Source organism: Exophiala oligosperma, assembly GCF_000835515.1.
Source record: "Exophiala oligosperma strain CBS 72588 unplaced genomic scaffold supercont1.12, whole genome shotgun sequence".
NCBI classification, from domain to species: domain Eukaryota; kingdom Fungi; phylum Ascomycota; class Eurotiomycetes; order Chaetothyriales; family Herpotrichiellaceae; genus Exophiala; species Exophiala oligosperma.
In genome coordinates, this window is record NW_015622829.1 from 520,407 (window position 1) to 538,380 (window position 17,974).

Sequence of the window (17,974 nt, forward strand, 5' to 3'; positions counted from 1 at the left end):
AACTGTGCCTTCCTGGTTGCTCTTGGTATCGCGGGCTCAATTAACGGCGGCAAGCCGGCTACCCAGGCGACAGCATCACTTGGCCTGATCGTGTCTGTCCTGTTCTGTTTGGGACCTGCCCCTGCATCATGGGTCATTATTGGAGAAACATCCTCCATCCGCCTCAGGCCATTGACAACTGGTGTCGGACGTGGTGCCTACTACGCAGTCAACATTCCTTGTATCTTCCTGTCCAGCTACATGCTCAACCCCGACCAAGGAAACCTAGGTGGTAAATGTGGCTACGTCTGGGCGGGTACTGCGTTTGTCTGCACGGTCATGGCTTGGATCTGGATCCCAGAGATGAAACACCGATCTTACCGCGAGATTGACATTTTGTTCAAACGCCGTGTCCAGGCTCGAAAGTGGAAGAGAACTGTCGTCGACATCAATGATGATGAGTAGATTGGGATACTTTTCGAGAGTGGTGCCTCAGAGAAGGGTACTTAGCTTCTCGCTTTGGCAAACACGCTATATCATTACAGCACAGCTTCTCCCTTCTTGAACGTTCTGGGCGCTGTTTTGGTGAAGAGACAAATACCAGGCCAGGTGATAAGCGACTATAACAGTTGACCCAGAGAAGGTCGTTCAATGGTTTAATTACATTACTTCATGATAACCGCGCAATGGAAGTAGGCGATTGACGGAGCCGCCACCAGTATCAAATACCAGTTCACACTAATATATCCGCCTTTTGCATCACTTGAACCTCGTACATGGTACACCTCTTCGTCGCCCACATCTCACTCGCGGAGAAGCGAAGAGTAAGTTGTACTCTACAGAGTGCTCTGCCGAGATATGGATAAATTTACTATTTTCTTGCCGAGGCAGCATAGCATTACACCACCGTCGGAGTCTGCTATCAGAACAGATCGTAACTGTTCACGCTACGGCCAAACACTCCGATCTCGCGATGAGACTCCCGAGTCTTCCAATATGCGCTCCCGGTCAGTGGGGAAAAGATGAAGTGACCATTTAAAGCGGCAGGATACTTGCCTCTGGGCAGCCTTGGCCTCTTGACTACACAGGGAAGTTTTCCGATCTCTTTGACATAAGAATGTAGCAGGGCGTTGACTCAACAGTGTCAAGTCTCGCAAAAGTTCCGAGAAAAGATAACAGGTGGACGACTCCATCTCACAGTCCTGCATTCATTCAATGGTACCACTGTGGCAACTTCATAGCGAAGCGCGTTTCCTTCCAAGTTATCATGGAGTTATCGATCCGTCAATCGGCTGCAAGAAATGCAGGGGAACAGTCGACACAGACGAGTGAAGAGAATGGCCAAGTCTCGCAGGCGAACGAGGTTCCTGCTCGGCAACTGAGTCCAGTCGATGGAGGCTGGCCTGCCTGGACCGTACTCATTGCGGGCTTCATTTTTGAGGCTTTACTATGGGGTCAGTATAACCATGTTTCCTATCCCAAGCTGCCTTTTTCCTGCTCAAATGAAGCTCATATTCTTCGCCGCAGGGTTTCCAACCTCTTTTGGTGTCTTCCAGAACTATTATTCCAAGTTGCCAGAATTTGAGAATGCGAATATCTCAGTAATCGGGACAATGGCACAAGGGCTTTATTACCTCGGGGCTCCTCTCGCCGCCATGGCAACCAAACTGTTTCCGAAGCACCAAAAGCATCAGATATGGATAGGCTGGCCCTTCTGTGTCTTTGGACTATTGGCGGCATCCTTTGCAAATACTTTTGGTCAACTTGTCGCCACTCAAGGTGTCATGTATGGCTTCGGCTTCGTCACTCTTTCCTACCCGATTATCAGTATGTTGAATGAGTGGTGGGTTGCTCGAAAGGGAATGGCGTTTGGTTCAATTTCGAGCGCCTCGGGCTTAGCGGGTATAGCGATGCCCTTTATTATCGAGTCGTTGCTGCAGAAATACGGCTACCGGACTACATTACGAGCCTCAGCAGTCGGAATCGCCGTGCTGACTGGCCCCTTGATACCATTTCTCAGAGGCCGCTTGCCGCCTACAGAGACAAGTGTCTTGGCCAGAACGAACTGGTCATTTCTGGGAAAGCCATTGTTCTGGATCTATAGCATTTCAACGTTGGTTCAGGGTCTTGGCTTTTTCTTCCCGGCGATCTACCTCCCGTCCTACGCCACAGCAATCGGCCTGAACTCGACGCAGGGAGCTTTACTTCTGGCAGTAATGTGTATTGCACAAGTTCTAGGCCAATTCGCCTTTGGTTACCTGTCAGACAAGAAGATCCCGGTAAGCATTCTTGCTATAGTCTGCTCCCTCATGTCGACAGTTGCTACCCTGGCTATCTGGGGCAATGCGAAGTCCGAGCCCCTACTACTCTTGTTCAGCTTGATATACGGCTTTTTCAGCTATGGTTTTGGCACAATGCGTGTTGCCATGGGCACCGAAGTATGCAACGACCCGTCATCAGCCGTGGCCACTTATGCAATCTTTGTGTTTTTACAGGGAGTTGGAAATGTTCTTGTTGGGCCAATCAGTGCTGCTTTGTTATCCAGAGATATTATTGTCGACTTATATGCAGCCTTGGGATATAGATCTCTTGTGATATTCATTGGCTCCTGCATGTTCGGCAGTGGATTGATCATTTGTTTGCGCTATCTTTCTCCTATGAAGAGAGAATTCTAGCCCTCAAACCAAGCCCTCAAACCACGACAGAGGCAAGTTTCAGTATGCGCGCGAGCGACGCGGAAAGCGAGCCCACCTTGAACCAAGGTTTGAGCGATGGTCGGCGAAGGACCCAAACCTTGAATAGTCTGCACCAAATTAAGGAGGATGGCAATGCGGGCAACGACTTCCTTCAGACATGCCGAATGCTGACTCCTGCGGCACGTTTGAGAGAATGATATAACTCCTTGTCCAGATGCTGGAGTTGTGGTAGTACGGCTTCCAAAGGAGAGTCGCACTTCAAACACGCATGCCGCTTTGGATCACGTTTTAACTGATGAAGCTTCGTTGGCATCAAAAGTACGCACTACTTCAAGTTTCCGAATTCTTCCTCACTACCCCGCATTCAGGTTCGAACATGCTTTACTATCACCAGGATGATTCACCAAGTCTACCGCTGCAAAAGGCAACTTCTTAGGATATCCGCTGCCAGTCTGACAGTGGAGCAAGGCCTCGACTCAATGCCTTCTCTATACGATGATGTCGTTATCTCAGGTCCGGATCACGTACGACTTCTCAGTGTCGCGCCTTCAGCTGAATTTGACGACCCCCTCATCTGCACGCTCTCTGTTGCGTCTCTTGCTGAAGTCAATGGCAGTTACATCACTTTGTCGTACTGTTGGGGCTCCACCGATCGTGGTAGTCTGGTTCAAGTCAATGGGGTCCCGTACTATATTACCAAGGAACTCGCTCTCGCCTTGCGAAGTATTCGGGCAATGGAAATCGCTCAGCCGATATGGGTTGATCAGCTGAGCATCAGTCAAGTCGACGACAGGGAAAAATCCCAGCAGCTATTGTTGATGACCCAAATATTTTCAAATGCTTCAACGTGCATATGCTACCTTGGGGAAGACAATGGCCAAGTGGATCAGGCGATCGAGTATATGGAAATGGCTCTCGAAAAGATTAAATCCCTGCCTTTAGATCACCAACGACAGACGACACTGCCTCAGGAGATAAGCGATCTCTTCTACAACGCTCCAGGCAAGACAGCCTTTATGAGTCTAGCGAACAGACGGTACTTCCGGAGAAGATGGATCGTACAGGAGACTGTGCTTTCTCAGGATCCATCCGGGGTTTGCGGACATAGATTTTTTTCGATGGAAGCATTTTTCTTCGTCCTCGCATTCACGGAAACAGCAGAATCAGATCGAATACTCCGCCGGCCTGTATCGGCAAACTTTGACGATCAACGGTTTGACGAATCGCCAGCGCTCAGCCACCACTACCTCCGAAATCAGTTTGGACAGGGGGCTCGATTTTTCAAGCCACTCCTCATCTTCACGGTAGATGCTGGCGTGACAGACTTACGTGACCTGTTCTTTGCAATCCATGGCCTCGCCCTCGACAGCGATGAATTTCCAAATCCCGACTATTCCTGGGATGTGGGTAGAACATTTCGAGAATTTACCATTGGCTTCGTAAATCAAGGATTTGGCTTATGGTGTTTGCAGCAAGCACATCGAAATCATTATCCTGATATGCCGTCCTGGGTTCCTGACTGGAGTAGCATCATTCGATGGGCCCAGATAGCCCTCGTACCCGGTCCAAACTTCAAATCGGTCATGAAAGTCGACTCAGACTCCAAACTCTTGGAACTCTCCTGCCTGAAACTCACCAATATCGTCCAATGCACATCCTCAATTGATGTCACAGTATCGGACGACGCAGCTACCTTCTCGTTGCAGGCTCTCAGCTCTCTCGAGCTCTTATTCAGCAAGTTCACGCCTGAACAAAAACCCGATGATATCCTCAAGCGGCTTGCAACTGTAGTCATGAAGTTTACACATGAAGATTACTCTGAAGACGCATCGATGCTAACTGGCCGCATCCTGGCCACTGCTGCCTACCATCAAGATCATACGGCCAAGCTCATTGAAGAAAATTCGACTCCGTTCTTGATCGTCAAGCTTGTTTTCGAACGTTTTCAAGTCGTTCTGACATCTTCCAATTTGATCTGTGTAGCGCCATTGGAGGTAAAAGAGGGAGATGAGCTGATTTTGCCGGAGGGAGCTGAAGCCGCTATTGCAATTCGGCATGTTGAACCTGGTAAATACAAGTATATCGGAATGGCTTGGATTGAAAATTTACACCCAAGCTCTGAAGAGCCGGTGGATGGTGGCGATGGCACAGAAGCCAATACTGTGCTACAAGACCCTGACGAGAAAGACGTAAAGAAGTATGAGAAGATACTACTAGCATGAGAGTTGAATGCACCTTACACCGGGCTATATCAGCAGACACTCTAACAAATATTCTCTCCACCCTACGTTAAGGAACCAACAGATGCTAGACCTGGCTCATATCATATCTGCACGACCTCAAAAAGCTTCTGATAAACGGTCTTGTCTGCACAGATTAGATAACCCTAGTTTTTTCACGTCGAATTCGAATTGTCTGCACAGGTCCATGGAGAAGACCCGCCATTTGCTGCCAACGAGTTTTTGATATCGATCACGGATCCATAGGTTCCTCCAATCATCAAAAAGAAACCGGACACGATCACAAAGGAACTCCAAGCCACCATAGCATACCACTTGACCGTTCTTTTACTGCGCCAGTTGTCGTATAGCCACATGGCGCCCATTGGTTGGAAGCACATTAGTGTGCCGAGGAGTGCACCGATAAGCGAGACTAGACTCCCAAAGACAGGAATTGCACTCGCGATGATGTATGAGACAATTGTCGTGGCGAATGTGCATCCCAACCAGGTGGCCCAATGCCGGAAAGTAGGGTCGGTAAGATGATAGGACCCTCGTAACATGCGGACAAAAACATATTTTGCAGCGATCTGGGGAAGAGTGATTAGCCCATCTTGAATAGTCGTCCCAACGGCAGCTACTTACGTGAACGAATAGGAGAGTGCTGACGCAGAGACCCGGCAAAGCTAAGCCATAGCAGACCTTCTTCAAAAGGACCCCCGCCGACCCAAGTGCCGGCGATGCGACAAAGCTTCCACAGTAGTAGTACACCACAACACCAATCACGATATAAGTGGTGGCCACGATGGACTGGCAGAGTAAAAGTGATTTGGTGTAGTCCTCCGGTACACGCATCTCGGATGCGATCTGAAAGAAGGCAGGTGTACCTGCCCAAGCGAAAACGATGGAAGAGCATGCGGATATTGCTGCCTCGAAGCTCGGGTCGTTGACACCTTTCCAGTTGGACTTGAAAGGCCCAGGCGGGGCAGCGGCGGGTTTATCTTGCACACCCACAGCAACCGTCAGAGTGAAAACTATTGATGTATTGTCAGATAGTGCCCAACCGGAAGTTTCAGTACGTGACTTACTTGCGGTCAAAATCGAGGTCGCACCAACCCAAGCCAACCACGAGACCTCGTGGAGAGTCTGGATGCTTCCGAGAACAAAGCCAATAATGGCAGCCACAACGACAAAGACGGCGGTACAAGTTCCGTGGGTCGATATGGCGTTGAGTGAAATTGATATCCCCAGCATACCGGCCCCAGCAACGAAGATCCAGACTATTCACAGGTCAACATCAAGAGTACACTTGATACCACGGACAGGGTGAGACTCACACAAGACGAATACAACGTAAAAGAATTCTCGCCCGGCTCTACCAAAAAGCTTGTACCCAACATCGTCGATTCCGTAAACTGACGGATGGTTTTTCTTGAAGACACCGATAACGTAGTTTGACCATGTTGTAATCACCCCGATCGATATCACCACGACCAGGCCTGGTCCCATCCCTAAGGTGTCTAGGACTTGGGGGATGGATAGGACACCCAAGCCAATCTGCGTCTTGACCATCAAAATGGCAGTCCCAAGCCATCCCACCTAGAGAAAGTCAGTGAGGACCTTGACATTTCCAGGACTCTGGATAGCAAACATTTCGATAGTTGGGTCCGTCCTCCTTGATCTCACCAAAGATGTCGTCGACGACCGAAATGCGACGTCCTTGTAAAGACATTCGCCTCTGACCGGCAGGGATGACCTGATAGATCGAGCCCCGCCTGGTCTCCGAGGGATCAAAGCCCGAAGAAGCGAAATTCAAGGAATGGGCCTCTCCTCCATCGTCACGGACACCTTTCTCTGGATCTTTGGTATCTTTGGTCGCCATGTTGGAGTGATGTGAAAGTAGATACTGGAGATTGGTAAAGCTCAACAAAGTCCCGGTTTTCCTTGAATGAAGGAAGTTCAAAAACTAAGACGAGCGGGCGAAGCAGCTATTTGAAGATACCTTCGAGCTGGCCTGCGAGGTCGGCCATAATTGCCAGCTAGAAGTCCATTTAGCTAATCATATAGTAATGATTTGTAGCGATCTCCCGATACCCCTCTGCCAAGTTGATAAGATCTAAGGGTATCTAGGAATGGGCAGCACCAATTGGTTCGGCCCTCAGATAGACACTGCAGGTAGGGAACCTTCGAGGAAATGAAATCGAGCCTTAATTCGTCGAGCAAAGGCCGTGAAGCAATATCAGACTCGTAGGCCGAAGCTTGCAGCCAATTATTCACGTGCCCGCCATCAGCTCGGCTCGGAATGCATATCCACGGAAGGATAAAGTATGCGTGCATCAGGACTCTTTGGCGACAGAAGGAATTACCAAATCGATTTTTTGAGACTAGTTTTATCTTCTGCCTGGTCGACATACGCCTTGCTTGGACCGACGTTTCCACGCGTTGGTTATTGAGATGGGGACCGGTAGCAGACAAGAGGAGCGCAATAAACGAAGGAAGTGTGGTTGCTATGAGGCCCAGATTGTTTCAGAGTTTACTTTGGAAGGCTGATCTAGTGGTCTTAGCGGCACCATGACGCGAATTCCCGAGCGGGTCAGAGCAATGAAGCCGACGTACCGTTGAATGGGCAAAAAATGCTCGAAGATCGAAGGCTGCATCACCTGCGCCTCCCTCGAGATGTCGAGCCGATTGTACACTCGCTCATGGCTCGGTTAATAGTTTCGTTGATCTTATCTTGCGTCGCACGACTTTGCTCCGAAGGTACTCCGTAGCAGCCCTTGCATTGCGATAACAAATGGCGGTGATATGTCGCTCGACGCTGTAGATCTCAGAGGGTCCTTATCGACCGGCTCAGCCCTACAAGTACCAGATCGACAAGCTCAACCCCATTGTCGATGACATCAGGCTCGGTAACCTTGGGATTTAGTAAGGCGATCCTGGTGTTTAGCATTCTATTAGGCCTGTCTAGAAAAAAACACATTCTGACTGATGCATTGGCAGATAAATCCAATTTTACCAATCCACAGATCTCGCACCTGGTTGAGAAGATAACAGTGTCTCTACATCTTTTGACCTCCCAGCCTGTGCACTCGTCTGGACATCAAGACTCTGCAGTTTTGCAAACAAGCTCGGTCCGTACCTCTCGTAGGTTCGGACCAGGCCACCCTCACTTAACAACTGCTCCTGAATCCGTTCTAGGCCAAAGTTGAAACTCTTGCCCTCACAACGGATTTCCCTGTTCTTGATATCAATGATTATCTCCTTTTCCTCTTGCGCAACCTCGAAAAAGCTGTCGTCCTGCAGTTTAATACCCATGAGACCGTTGTTGACTTGGTTCCGCTGATAGATGAAGGCGAACGATTTGGCAATGACTGCTTCGATACCGGCCCACATCAACGCCTTCGGAGCCTGCTCTCTCGACGACCCACATCCAAAGCTCTCCTCGGCGACAAGGACGTTGCAACCTGCTTGAGCAAGGTCATAAAACTCGGGACGAGTATAGCAGAACGCACCACGGGCCACCTCGTCCTGCGAAAGGTGCGAATGGCACTTGTCTGTCGGGATGATACTATCAGTGTCGACATTGGCGCCGAATCGCTGGATGCGGCCTTGAATAATGTCTGGTAGTCTGCTTGCTTCGTTCTCTGGAAGGATCTTTGTATCGTAGTCATCCGTGTAACTTGACACGAAGGAAGCTGGAACTTGAGGTTCACTATAGATTGGAGATGACCGCGAGCGACTTCTATAGTGTGCTCGGAGTTCGTCAAACTCGTTCATGTCAACCGCCGAGAGAATTTCAGTTGGATTCTGAAGTGACATGGAAAAGCTGGAAATGGCTACTGTGGCAGCGGAAGCAATGTTGGCGAACGAGCCCGGCCCCATTCGGTCGCGATAGTTTCGGTTCTGCGAAGACAGCCATACTTCTCCCTCGCCTGCCTTGTCGACACCCATGCCAACACAATAGCTGCATCCCGGGGCGCCAATCTGGAATCCGGCATTCTCATACTGCTCCAACAACTTCAGTTGCATCAGACGATTGACTATAGAGGTCGAACCAGGAGTGACGCGTCGTAGACCTCGTTTGACAGGTTTGTACCCTCGTGCCAGAGCTTCCCGAAGCACGAGAGCAGCCAGTATTAGATCTTCCTCTGTGGTCGTGCACGCGCCAATAAACACACCATCCAACTGGGAAAGCCGGTCTTGTGTCTCTGGAATAGGTACGACATTATCCGGGCTTGGATAAAGCGCGACGAAGTGGTCGAGTCTTGCGAGATCAACGTCATATGTCGCTACATATGGGGCATCGACATCAGGGCGAAAGTACACGCTGTTCGATCTATGACGTGGATCGCGTCGGGACTTGACATAATCCAAGGTGATGCCGTCTGGTACGACACATGCGCCAATCCCACCAAACTCCGTGGTCATGTTTGCAATCGCAAACCTCGCATCACTCGATAGGTATTGTAGCCCTTGACCAGTGTATTCGACCAGCCGTCCAGCCGCAACCGTGTTCCTCTTCAGTTGTCTCATGACTCCCAGGATCACGTCTTTGCCTCCGATACCAAGTGGAGGCTCGTTGATGAAGTTAATCCGGACCACCTCTGGAACCTCAAGGTATGTCTCACCCGTAATGAGTTGCAAGACCATATCCGTAATGCCAACACCGATCGCAAGGCTACCCAAGGCACCGGCCGAGGAAGTGTGTGAGTCAGCCCCGAAAACTAGCATCCCAGGCTGGCAGCGTGAGCGGTAGAACTCCGTATGCATAATCGTTGTGTTGTGGCCGGCATAGTTGTCCCCCAGATCCAATTCTTCGGCAATGCGATCACATGCGTCAATCAGGGATCTCTCGTATGGCCTGTCGTTCACTCTGGGGTCGACAACGTGGTCACCTGCGAGCCAGAATCTGTCTTTTCGCTTGAACCCAGGCCTGCCCATGCGCTCATAGCTCTTATTCATGCCAAACCATGCAACTTCGGAAGCCAAGAACCAGTCCGGACAGATGCGAATCACTTTTCCTGGCTCGACGGACTCGTCACGCATATCAACGGCATGTTGGAGGAGAATCTTTTGACACACGTTCATCGGCTGACGGGTGGCTTTGCTGCCAACGTGCGTAGCCATAGTAGAAAGAGACCGGCAAGTGCTTGGACTACACGATTGAGATCCTTTCTAACATCACTTCCAAAGCCTCTCACAAGAGGCACAGAGCCGTTTTAAGGTGCGCGCTATTCCGGAATATGGCCGTGTCTGTGTTCGCGTTATCCCTCAACTGAAGCGAGAGGAAGCGAATCTTTCGCGTACCTCAACTAATTTTAGCCAGGGCTTGTGCCGGTGGAGGAAGTCTAGAAACTGAACTGCCGAGAGGCTTCAGAGTAAGATCAAATGAAGGGTGGGTTCATGTGGAAGAGCATTCGGCTTTTCTGGTTTCTGAATGAAGCGGGTTGGTAGTGAGTTCGAAGAATTAGCAAAGAGCCCCGCGTTGAGCTCGGTAGAGACTACAACTATTCTCCGGCATCTGAGTACGGAGTACATGGTTAGGGCTTTGGAATTTGTCGTCGCAAGGGACAAGGCTTCCATACTGTAGGCTAAGGCGAGCCTCGTGATTGACGGAATTCAAGCGGCCGGCCACTCTCCGACGCCGGGCCCTTTCCACGTTCAACATCGTAGCAGTCCCACGTCCATCTTGTACCGAGTTACCATGAACATGGAAGGGTTGTACTCCGTAGCTGCAGGCCGGGCCAGATCCTGGGGTACATAAGCCGTAGTGATAGTCCTCAAAGCTGGCCAGTCATCTCCCACAAGATTTAGTCGACTCGCTCTATCACAAAACACCATGATCAGTGAGGGTAGAAATAACCACCTGTTGAGCAACTGGAAATGTCTCCTGATCTGCTGTGCTGTGTCAATGGCCAATTGCCAGTATGGCTTTGGTAAGTATTACACCATACTCAGCATATATCACCTCTTCATCTCATCATCTGACACCGCATAGACACGGCTGCTGTTGCAGGGTTCCAAGCAATGATCGGCTTTCTCGAGGTATATGGTTACAAGGACCCCAAAGTCAAGAGTGGCTGGAATATCCATACCAAGCCCCAGCAGCTGATCTCCAGCTTCCTTAATGTCGGCACAATCCTTGGAGTGATCGTCGCTGGGCCGTTTGCGCACAAGTTTGGACGCCGGCCGGCAATATGGGTCGCCGCAGCGGTCTCGATGGTTGCGTGCGGTGTCCAAGTCGGCGTTGATAGTCTGGCCGGGCTATACGCTGGCCGAATCCTTCTCGGTCTTGGAAATGGTTTCTTCATTCTCTTTTCGAATACGTATACCGTGGAAGTAGCTCCAGCACACCACCGAGCTATTCTCGCATCCTTCTTCGGCTTCTGGGTGAACACCGGCAGCATCCTCGGTGCGGTTGCAGACAATTACAGCAAGAACCTGCTGAACAAACATTCCTACCAGATCCCTCTTGCTTCACTGTTCGCGATTCCATTCTTGCTGAGTATCTTCATGATCTTTGTCCCGGAGTCACCGCGCTGGCTCCTTCTCCACAACAAGACGGCCGAGGCCCGAAAAGCACTGCAGCAACTACGTGGAACTTCACTGTCACCAGAACTGCTCGACGAGGAATTCATTGAGATGCAACGAGGTATCGAACAAGAAAAGGAGCTGGCTTCCACAACTTCGGTTCTGGACATTTTCAAGGGCACTGACCTAAGGCGAACTATCCTCTCTGCCGGTGCTATTGCCTCACACGCTGCCTCCGGAGTGTGGTTCACCATTTCATACGGAACCTTCTTCTATCAGATGGCAGGTATAAAGAACCCCTTCCAGACCACGATCATCCAGAACTGTATGGGCCTCTTCGGTGCCTTGTGCGGCATGTTTCTGATGCACAAAGTATTCGGACGACGTCCCATGCTGCTCATTGGCGCTGGTGGTTGCTGCATCTGCATGTTGGCAATTGGACTGCTAAGTATCGCCGGCAAATCCAAGGACGCAGGGAAAGCACTCGTTGGATTTGCACTAATGTTCAACTTCTTCTACAATGGCTTCACGGGAACCATCACATGGCCGATCGCCGGCGAACTTGTTAGCTCTCGGCTGAGAGTCTTCAGCGTCGGTCTCGGAACAGGCATCAACTACTTTTTCAACTGTGTGTTTCACTTTTCGGGGAAACTGTCTGAATAATAGGTTAACAATATCCTAGGGCTCATTTCGTATTGCACGCCGTTCTTCCTGAATACCGATGATTTAAACTGGGGCGCAAAGTATGGATATATCTGGGCTGGTTCAAACGCCATTGCATTTGGTAAGTTCCTTCAAGCTGCCTCAGATATAAAGACAGCTGACGGGCTCAAGTCTTCTTCTTCTTCCTCATTCCTGAGACTAAAGATCGAAGCCTCGAAGAGATTGATGAGATGTTTGTCAATAAAGTCCCGCGAAGGCAGTTCAAGACCTATCATTGTGTTTCCTCTGAGAGAGCCAAGGAAATCGCTATCAAGGATATGAGCGAAACCGCGAAGGCGGAGTTTAGTGTTCATACCGAGGCCCTATGACCTGGAGAACTGCGACTCATGCTCGAAATATGCCATGACGGATGTTAGTGCTCAGTTCTGCGATGACCATGTGCTACAAGGTACTGCAAAGCAGGGGAAAAGTGCGAGCCGGTCTTCCTTAGGAATGCCTCCAGGTAGTACTCAGCCAATACTCCTCGTAGTCAATAAGACACACTTATATGACAACCTATAGAGAATGGCAGATTTGTGTGCTAGAGAAACTCCACCGAGACTGTGCCGTCGACCTCGCTCTATTAATCAGTCCTTCTTGACCTTGTCCTTGACAGGTCCCGCTAAAACTCGACTGACTCAGAGCCTTCTCTGTCAAGTAGAACCTTGGCATTGCTCAGTTGTCCCAGTATTTAGGCTTATAACCTAGCTACTTTAGATGTATTCCTACATGTACTGTATACGGCAAGGGATCTTGGACAGAATCCAGGGTGCAGGGTTCGCTCTCCCTATCTCTCGCCCTCTCGCTCTCTTTCGCTCCCGCCGCCTCTACACGTGGTCCAGAAACACTGCCATCTTGCAGTGCCTTGTAGCAACTTGCACAAATCAACAGACATCAAATAACGCTACTCTCACTCGAACATGGTCTCAGCAAATGAAGAGAGTGCCATTCGGGAGGTGGCCAACAGATTCTTCAATGCCATAGAAAATGCCGATATCGACACAGTGTATAACACCATGGCTCCCACCTGCGAGATTTGGCACAACTACGACGAAATTGTTGCTGATCGGGAGTTCACTAGACGGGTCCTTGGTGGGATGGTGCAGCGGATCGGCAATGTCAAGTATTCGGACCGTCGCATCGTAGTGTATCCTGGCGGCTTTTGCCAGCAGCATGTCTTGCAAGGTACGCGGAAGTTTGATGGCGAAGAGCTTCGGTTGCCGGCCGCTTTGTTTTGTAAAGTTGAAAATGGCCAGATCACGCGGATCGACGAATATATCGACACTGCTCAGCAAGCGGAGTTCAAAAAGACTGCGCCACAGCCACCTCGCATTTGACAGCGAATGCGACCGGGGAGATAACTGGTCAGTGGGGATCCGAGCTGCGCGAACGCCGGACTCAAGATTCGTAGCTAAAGGTATTTACCATGAGAGCCTTTTGTAGACCTTCAGTTCCGAAAATGAAACGCATTGGGATTAGAATCGGTCTCATAGCCCACAAGGGTAGCCAGCTGGAGGTTGCTCCCATGGATATGGGATTTCTCTTCCTCTGCACTGTCAAAATTATACCAATCGGGATATGAAATACTGCTGTTGAGGAGGCTGAGATTGGAGGGACCGGCATTGAAGATTGGAATATCTCCTCGGAAATCTGGGTATTGAATCAAGAAATCGGAATTCATAGTCCAGCACCGTAGGTCTCCAAGATGTTCAAGGAACTGGGGAGAGAAGTGAGATAGTCCGGTTTGTGGGTCGACATTATATGTAGCCTTCAGACTGTACGGCCATCGAAACTGGAACATGAAGTACATGGCGTGTAGAAAAGTGTCGTTGGAATATTGTGGACACACGGTGAGTCGTTCGCGGAAACCGGGCCTTGTCACAGATTAGTAAGCAACTATGAGGGCTGTGCCCTTTAACGAAAAACATATCGAGTTGGTTCGGCAGGAAATAGTTCAATTGCACATACCAGACGTAGAAATCAGCAATGGGTGAGTGAGGAATGGCCTCTTGAGAGGGCCTATTCGACATTATTGTGTTAGCATGTGTACGTGTGAAGATTGAAGGTCGGTAGAGGGCGGCTGATGATGGCGTGTGTCTCACCTCGGTTTGATGAACTGGGGGAGAAGTTTCGATGTTGCACTGCTTTTCACCTTCTGCTCCAGAAGACACCGTTAAAAAGAAATTCACGATACTTGAGGCACAGGGAAAGATCCTTTACCTTCCCATCAAGAAGCTGACTGGCAATGGTCAAGACAGCCAGGCGTTCAACTTGACCGTAACCACGAGAGAAATATCTCTCATCAAGATTCCGAAGGCAGCTCCACCGCGTGTCGACATTGGCCACTTGGGAGAACTGCGACCAGCCCCGGGAGACGGCGTTGATGATAATGTGCATATCAACTTCTTCGTTGTCTGCGCTCGCGCCTCCACCAGTTGGTTGCGCTCGGGAGAGAAGCTGCTCGACTTCGTCCCATAGCTTCCTTGACCGACCACTCTGGCACGGATCCTGCCCTGGTACAATGATCAGTTCGTCGAGATGATCGGACCCAATTGTGTGTGCATCTTGGTCCCATAGCAGCGTGTCGGCCTCGGGAGCAATCCCTCCACAGTCGTCGATTGAGGGGGCTTGACCACCAATGTTCAGATCATCATTGCAGGGAAGAATCATCGTTTCTCCGGTGCATTCACCAAGCATGTGATCCAAACTGTCTGGTTCGCTGTGTGATGAGGCATCTGTGATGGAACATTGCGGTTGAAGGGTGTCGTTGTGGCCTGCCACCACGGCTGTGCTGTCACGATGGCCTAAATCCGCGAGATCCGCCTGGATTAGTCCCTTGATCTGCTGCAGCCTTTTCCGGTGCCTGATGTTTCTCTCTTCGTTTTCATCGGCAAGTTTCATCAGTTGTGCAAGGAGTGGGTTCTGGCCTTCTTTCTGCAGAGACCGTAGACGCTCCTCCATCTTTAGCATGTTTTCCCGGTCCCTCTTCCGCTTTCTTTGCTGAGAGATCCGATCCATTTCACGCTTTCTATTTCGCTTGCATTGTGCAGTGTCGTGAGACGATTCCGTGGGAGCCTGAGACAGCATAGCTGATGTGACGAGCTTCTCATGAAATAGTCAACAAGTCTTTCTTATGTAGCTCAATCTCCGAGGTTTAGGAAAGATCTGTGGAGGAAAAGCCACGGTCCTATACGGCGGGGGTTGCAAGTTTTATCAACGGGGGCCTCGGCTGATTGTCAACCTCCCTGAGTCCCTTCTCCTTACCCCACGGGGTGCAACCTCTTCCGATGTCGTTCCAGTGGCGGGCCCATACCACTTAAGGGCAACAAGCGTTGGAGAAATAGTTTACTCTATCTAGGTAGCGTCCAAGCAGAAACCATCTAAAGTACACAAACGGTCCTAGGATATTCTAAGTGCAGATGATCACTGCGAAGGGCTTTGGGCATGCTTCTTGTCTACACAGGACTCATGAGGCCTTAGATTGAAGAGATTTTATGATCAGGCTGGAGGTAGGTGATTCATTCATTACTTCAGAGTGGCCAATATACTGGTCAATCAGCCAATGGCCTACAATATATCTTTAAACCCCAAACACCTCATCTTTTGCCATGTACTAAGCTAAAGATTCGATTTGGTTCCATGGACGGTCGCAGTAGCCACACCATTGGTTTCAAATTGTTGTATTGCCCAGTCGGCCACGCGCAAGGGACATTCTGTCTCGAGAAGAAATACGGTGAAGCCTTCCGTGCTGACCTTTTTGGGCGCTGTCGTTTGCTCTTCTGCTTTTTTGTGTGCATCCTCAGGAGCGCCATGACAGGCCATCGCAGAGGCCACTGTCGCAGCGTATGGCTGGAACTCTAGACCTTTGTTCCACACACAACATTCGTCCTGGTTATAAATAATGGGGCCTGATACTTCAGTCATGGTGTTGCGATGATAATATGGCAGCCAATATGTATTTTCCATCACGTTCCACCGGGGAGGAATGATAGCAAAGTCGACCACTCCAGTTCCTGGCTCTCGATACGATGGGGCCGTCAAAACAGTGAACAAACTAGGATCCGGGTGGTCGTAGAGAGCGCTGCCGAGCACGCAAAAGCGAGCAAGATCGTATTTATACGGATAATATGTGCCATTCCATGCTGCCACGTCAAACGGAGTATGGTTTTGAGTACAACTGAAGAGGTGTCCATCCAGTCTGGATACTACTTGCCACTCCCGATTGTTCCCACAAGCTCTTCCGTCTTGGAGTGTCCCGTCGAACGCGGCAACAGGTACTTGAAAGTCGCGGACGTTGGCTAATGAGCATGTACCAATCGGACCGAGTTCAGGGAGTCGGAAGTGTCCCTGGAAAAGTTCGCAGATGTAACCTCGTGCTTGACCAGTTGGCAATGTCACTCGGTGTCTGATGCCACGGGGGATGACGGCGATTTCATTTTGTCGGACTAGAAGATTCCCAAGTTCCGTCTGTATGTCCAAAGCACCTTGTTGTGGGATGATCAACATATCCCCGTCAAGGGATGAGAATGCTTGGGCATTTTTCATGTCCTTGGTAATTGCGAAAATATAGATCTTTAGACCAGTCTTCATTGAAGCGTCCCCCGAGTGTGCGAGGACACGAGCGTCTGTCCAGTCTTGACCCTGTTGGACAGGAAATGACATCCATCGGTGTGCATCTGGAGTGAGGTGTGATTTGCCACCACTTGTGCTACTGGACTCAGGGCCGTAGGGTCTGAAGCCGCTGTGTTCGCGAGAAGAGGTCGCCCGGTACAGCCATGTCTGCAAACAGTGAGATCTAGGCGCTGTGAAAGCGGCCCCTGATATTCGTTCTGTCAATAGCCCGAGTGGTGGCCTTTGGGGATTGCTGCAGGCAATTGGACTTGCCCCCGCAAATGCCTCAGACCTAGGGAGTAGACACGTTAGCCACTACGGCGGTCAATCCTTAACAGCTCAAACTAGAAGTCTACAAATGTCACTGGTCCAGTGGGAAGTACTCACTGTTGATGGTTCCCAAAGCCTTCGAGATATTCGTACTTCTCAACTACTTTGAATGTAGTCACAGGCATTCTCAAGGCACAAACATCAAAGAGTAGACTGAACTGAGTAGAGATGAAGCTAGACGAGATAGTCTTCTGGAGTTCTACCAGACCTTTTCACAAAGTAAGTACATATGCTCACATCTCCGCATAGAAGTCACGCCGCTAGGCTCTTTAACACCCCGAGTCAGCATGCTTGTGCACCATGACATTGAAGAGGGTGGGCGGGGTGGTTCTTCTGGGGGCCAGGCGATGTCAAGAGCTCGTGAGTCAGGCGGCATGCATGGATCTTACTGGCTGACATGACTTTATGCTGTTGGAGTTCAACACGCTAATGGGCCGTTGAACAAAACCTCTTACGAGATTTCGCCAGAATAATCAAGCACACAGATATCTCTCAAAGCACTGAAAGGTCTCAGGAGCCTTCATAAGTATCAGACCACATTCACCAGCACACTGAACTAGTAGCGCTCTGTACAAGATGGAGATGCACATGGCCTCATCATCAGGACCTTTCCCCACGGCGTGTACACAAATGATAATACTCCAACTACGATCTGGGGCCTCAGTTAACGATGGCTCCGACGACGGCCTTGTCTTTAAACGGGCTGTTGATGCTCTGGAGAAACGCTCAGATGTATGTCGGGTATACTGGGGGAGTGGGCTAGAAAATTCAGAAATACTACATCTTCATATTGGTATGCCCTCAAAAATGTTCACTGGCACCATCAGGTTAACAACTGGAAAACACAGTAAGAGAGAGGCTTCACCAGCACTATGACTTCCTGGCTTCCCCAGACTACGTGAGCTT

At 50.0% G+C, this 17,974-nt stretch overlaps 2 protein-coding genes across 2 annotated transcripts; both read left to right on the forward strand.

The window, feature by feature from the left end:
- Positions 1-1,246: 1,246 nt before the first annotated feature.
- PV06_10337 (uncharacterized protein) lies at positions 1,247-2,654 on the forward strand (the record flags this gene model as incomplete). The annotated part of the gene is made up of 2 exons (XM_016411881.1): positions 1,247-1,433; positions 1,507-2,654. 2 exons carry the CDS (start codon positions 1,247-1,249, stop codon positions 2,652-2,654), a joined length of 1,335 nt encoding a protein of 444 aa, XP_016257922.1.
- A 500-nt stretch (positions 2,655-3,154) lies between these two features.
- PV06_10338 (uncharacterized protein) lies at positions 3,155-4,897 on the forward strand (the record flags this gene model as incomplete). Its single annotated transcript, XM_016411882.1, has 1 exon — positions 3,155-4,897. One exon carries the CDS (start codon positions 3,155-3,157, stop codon positions 4,895-4,897), a length of 1,743 nt encoding a protein of 580 aa, XP_016257923.1.
- Positions 4,898-17,974: the final 13,077 nt, after the last annotated feature.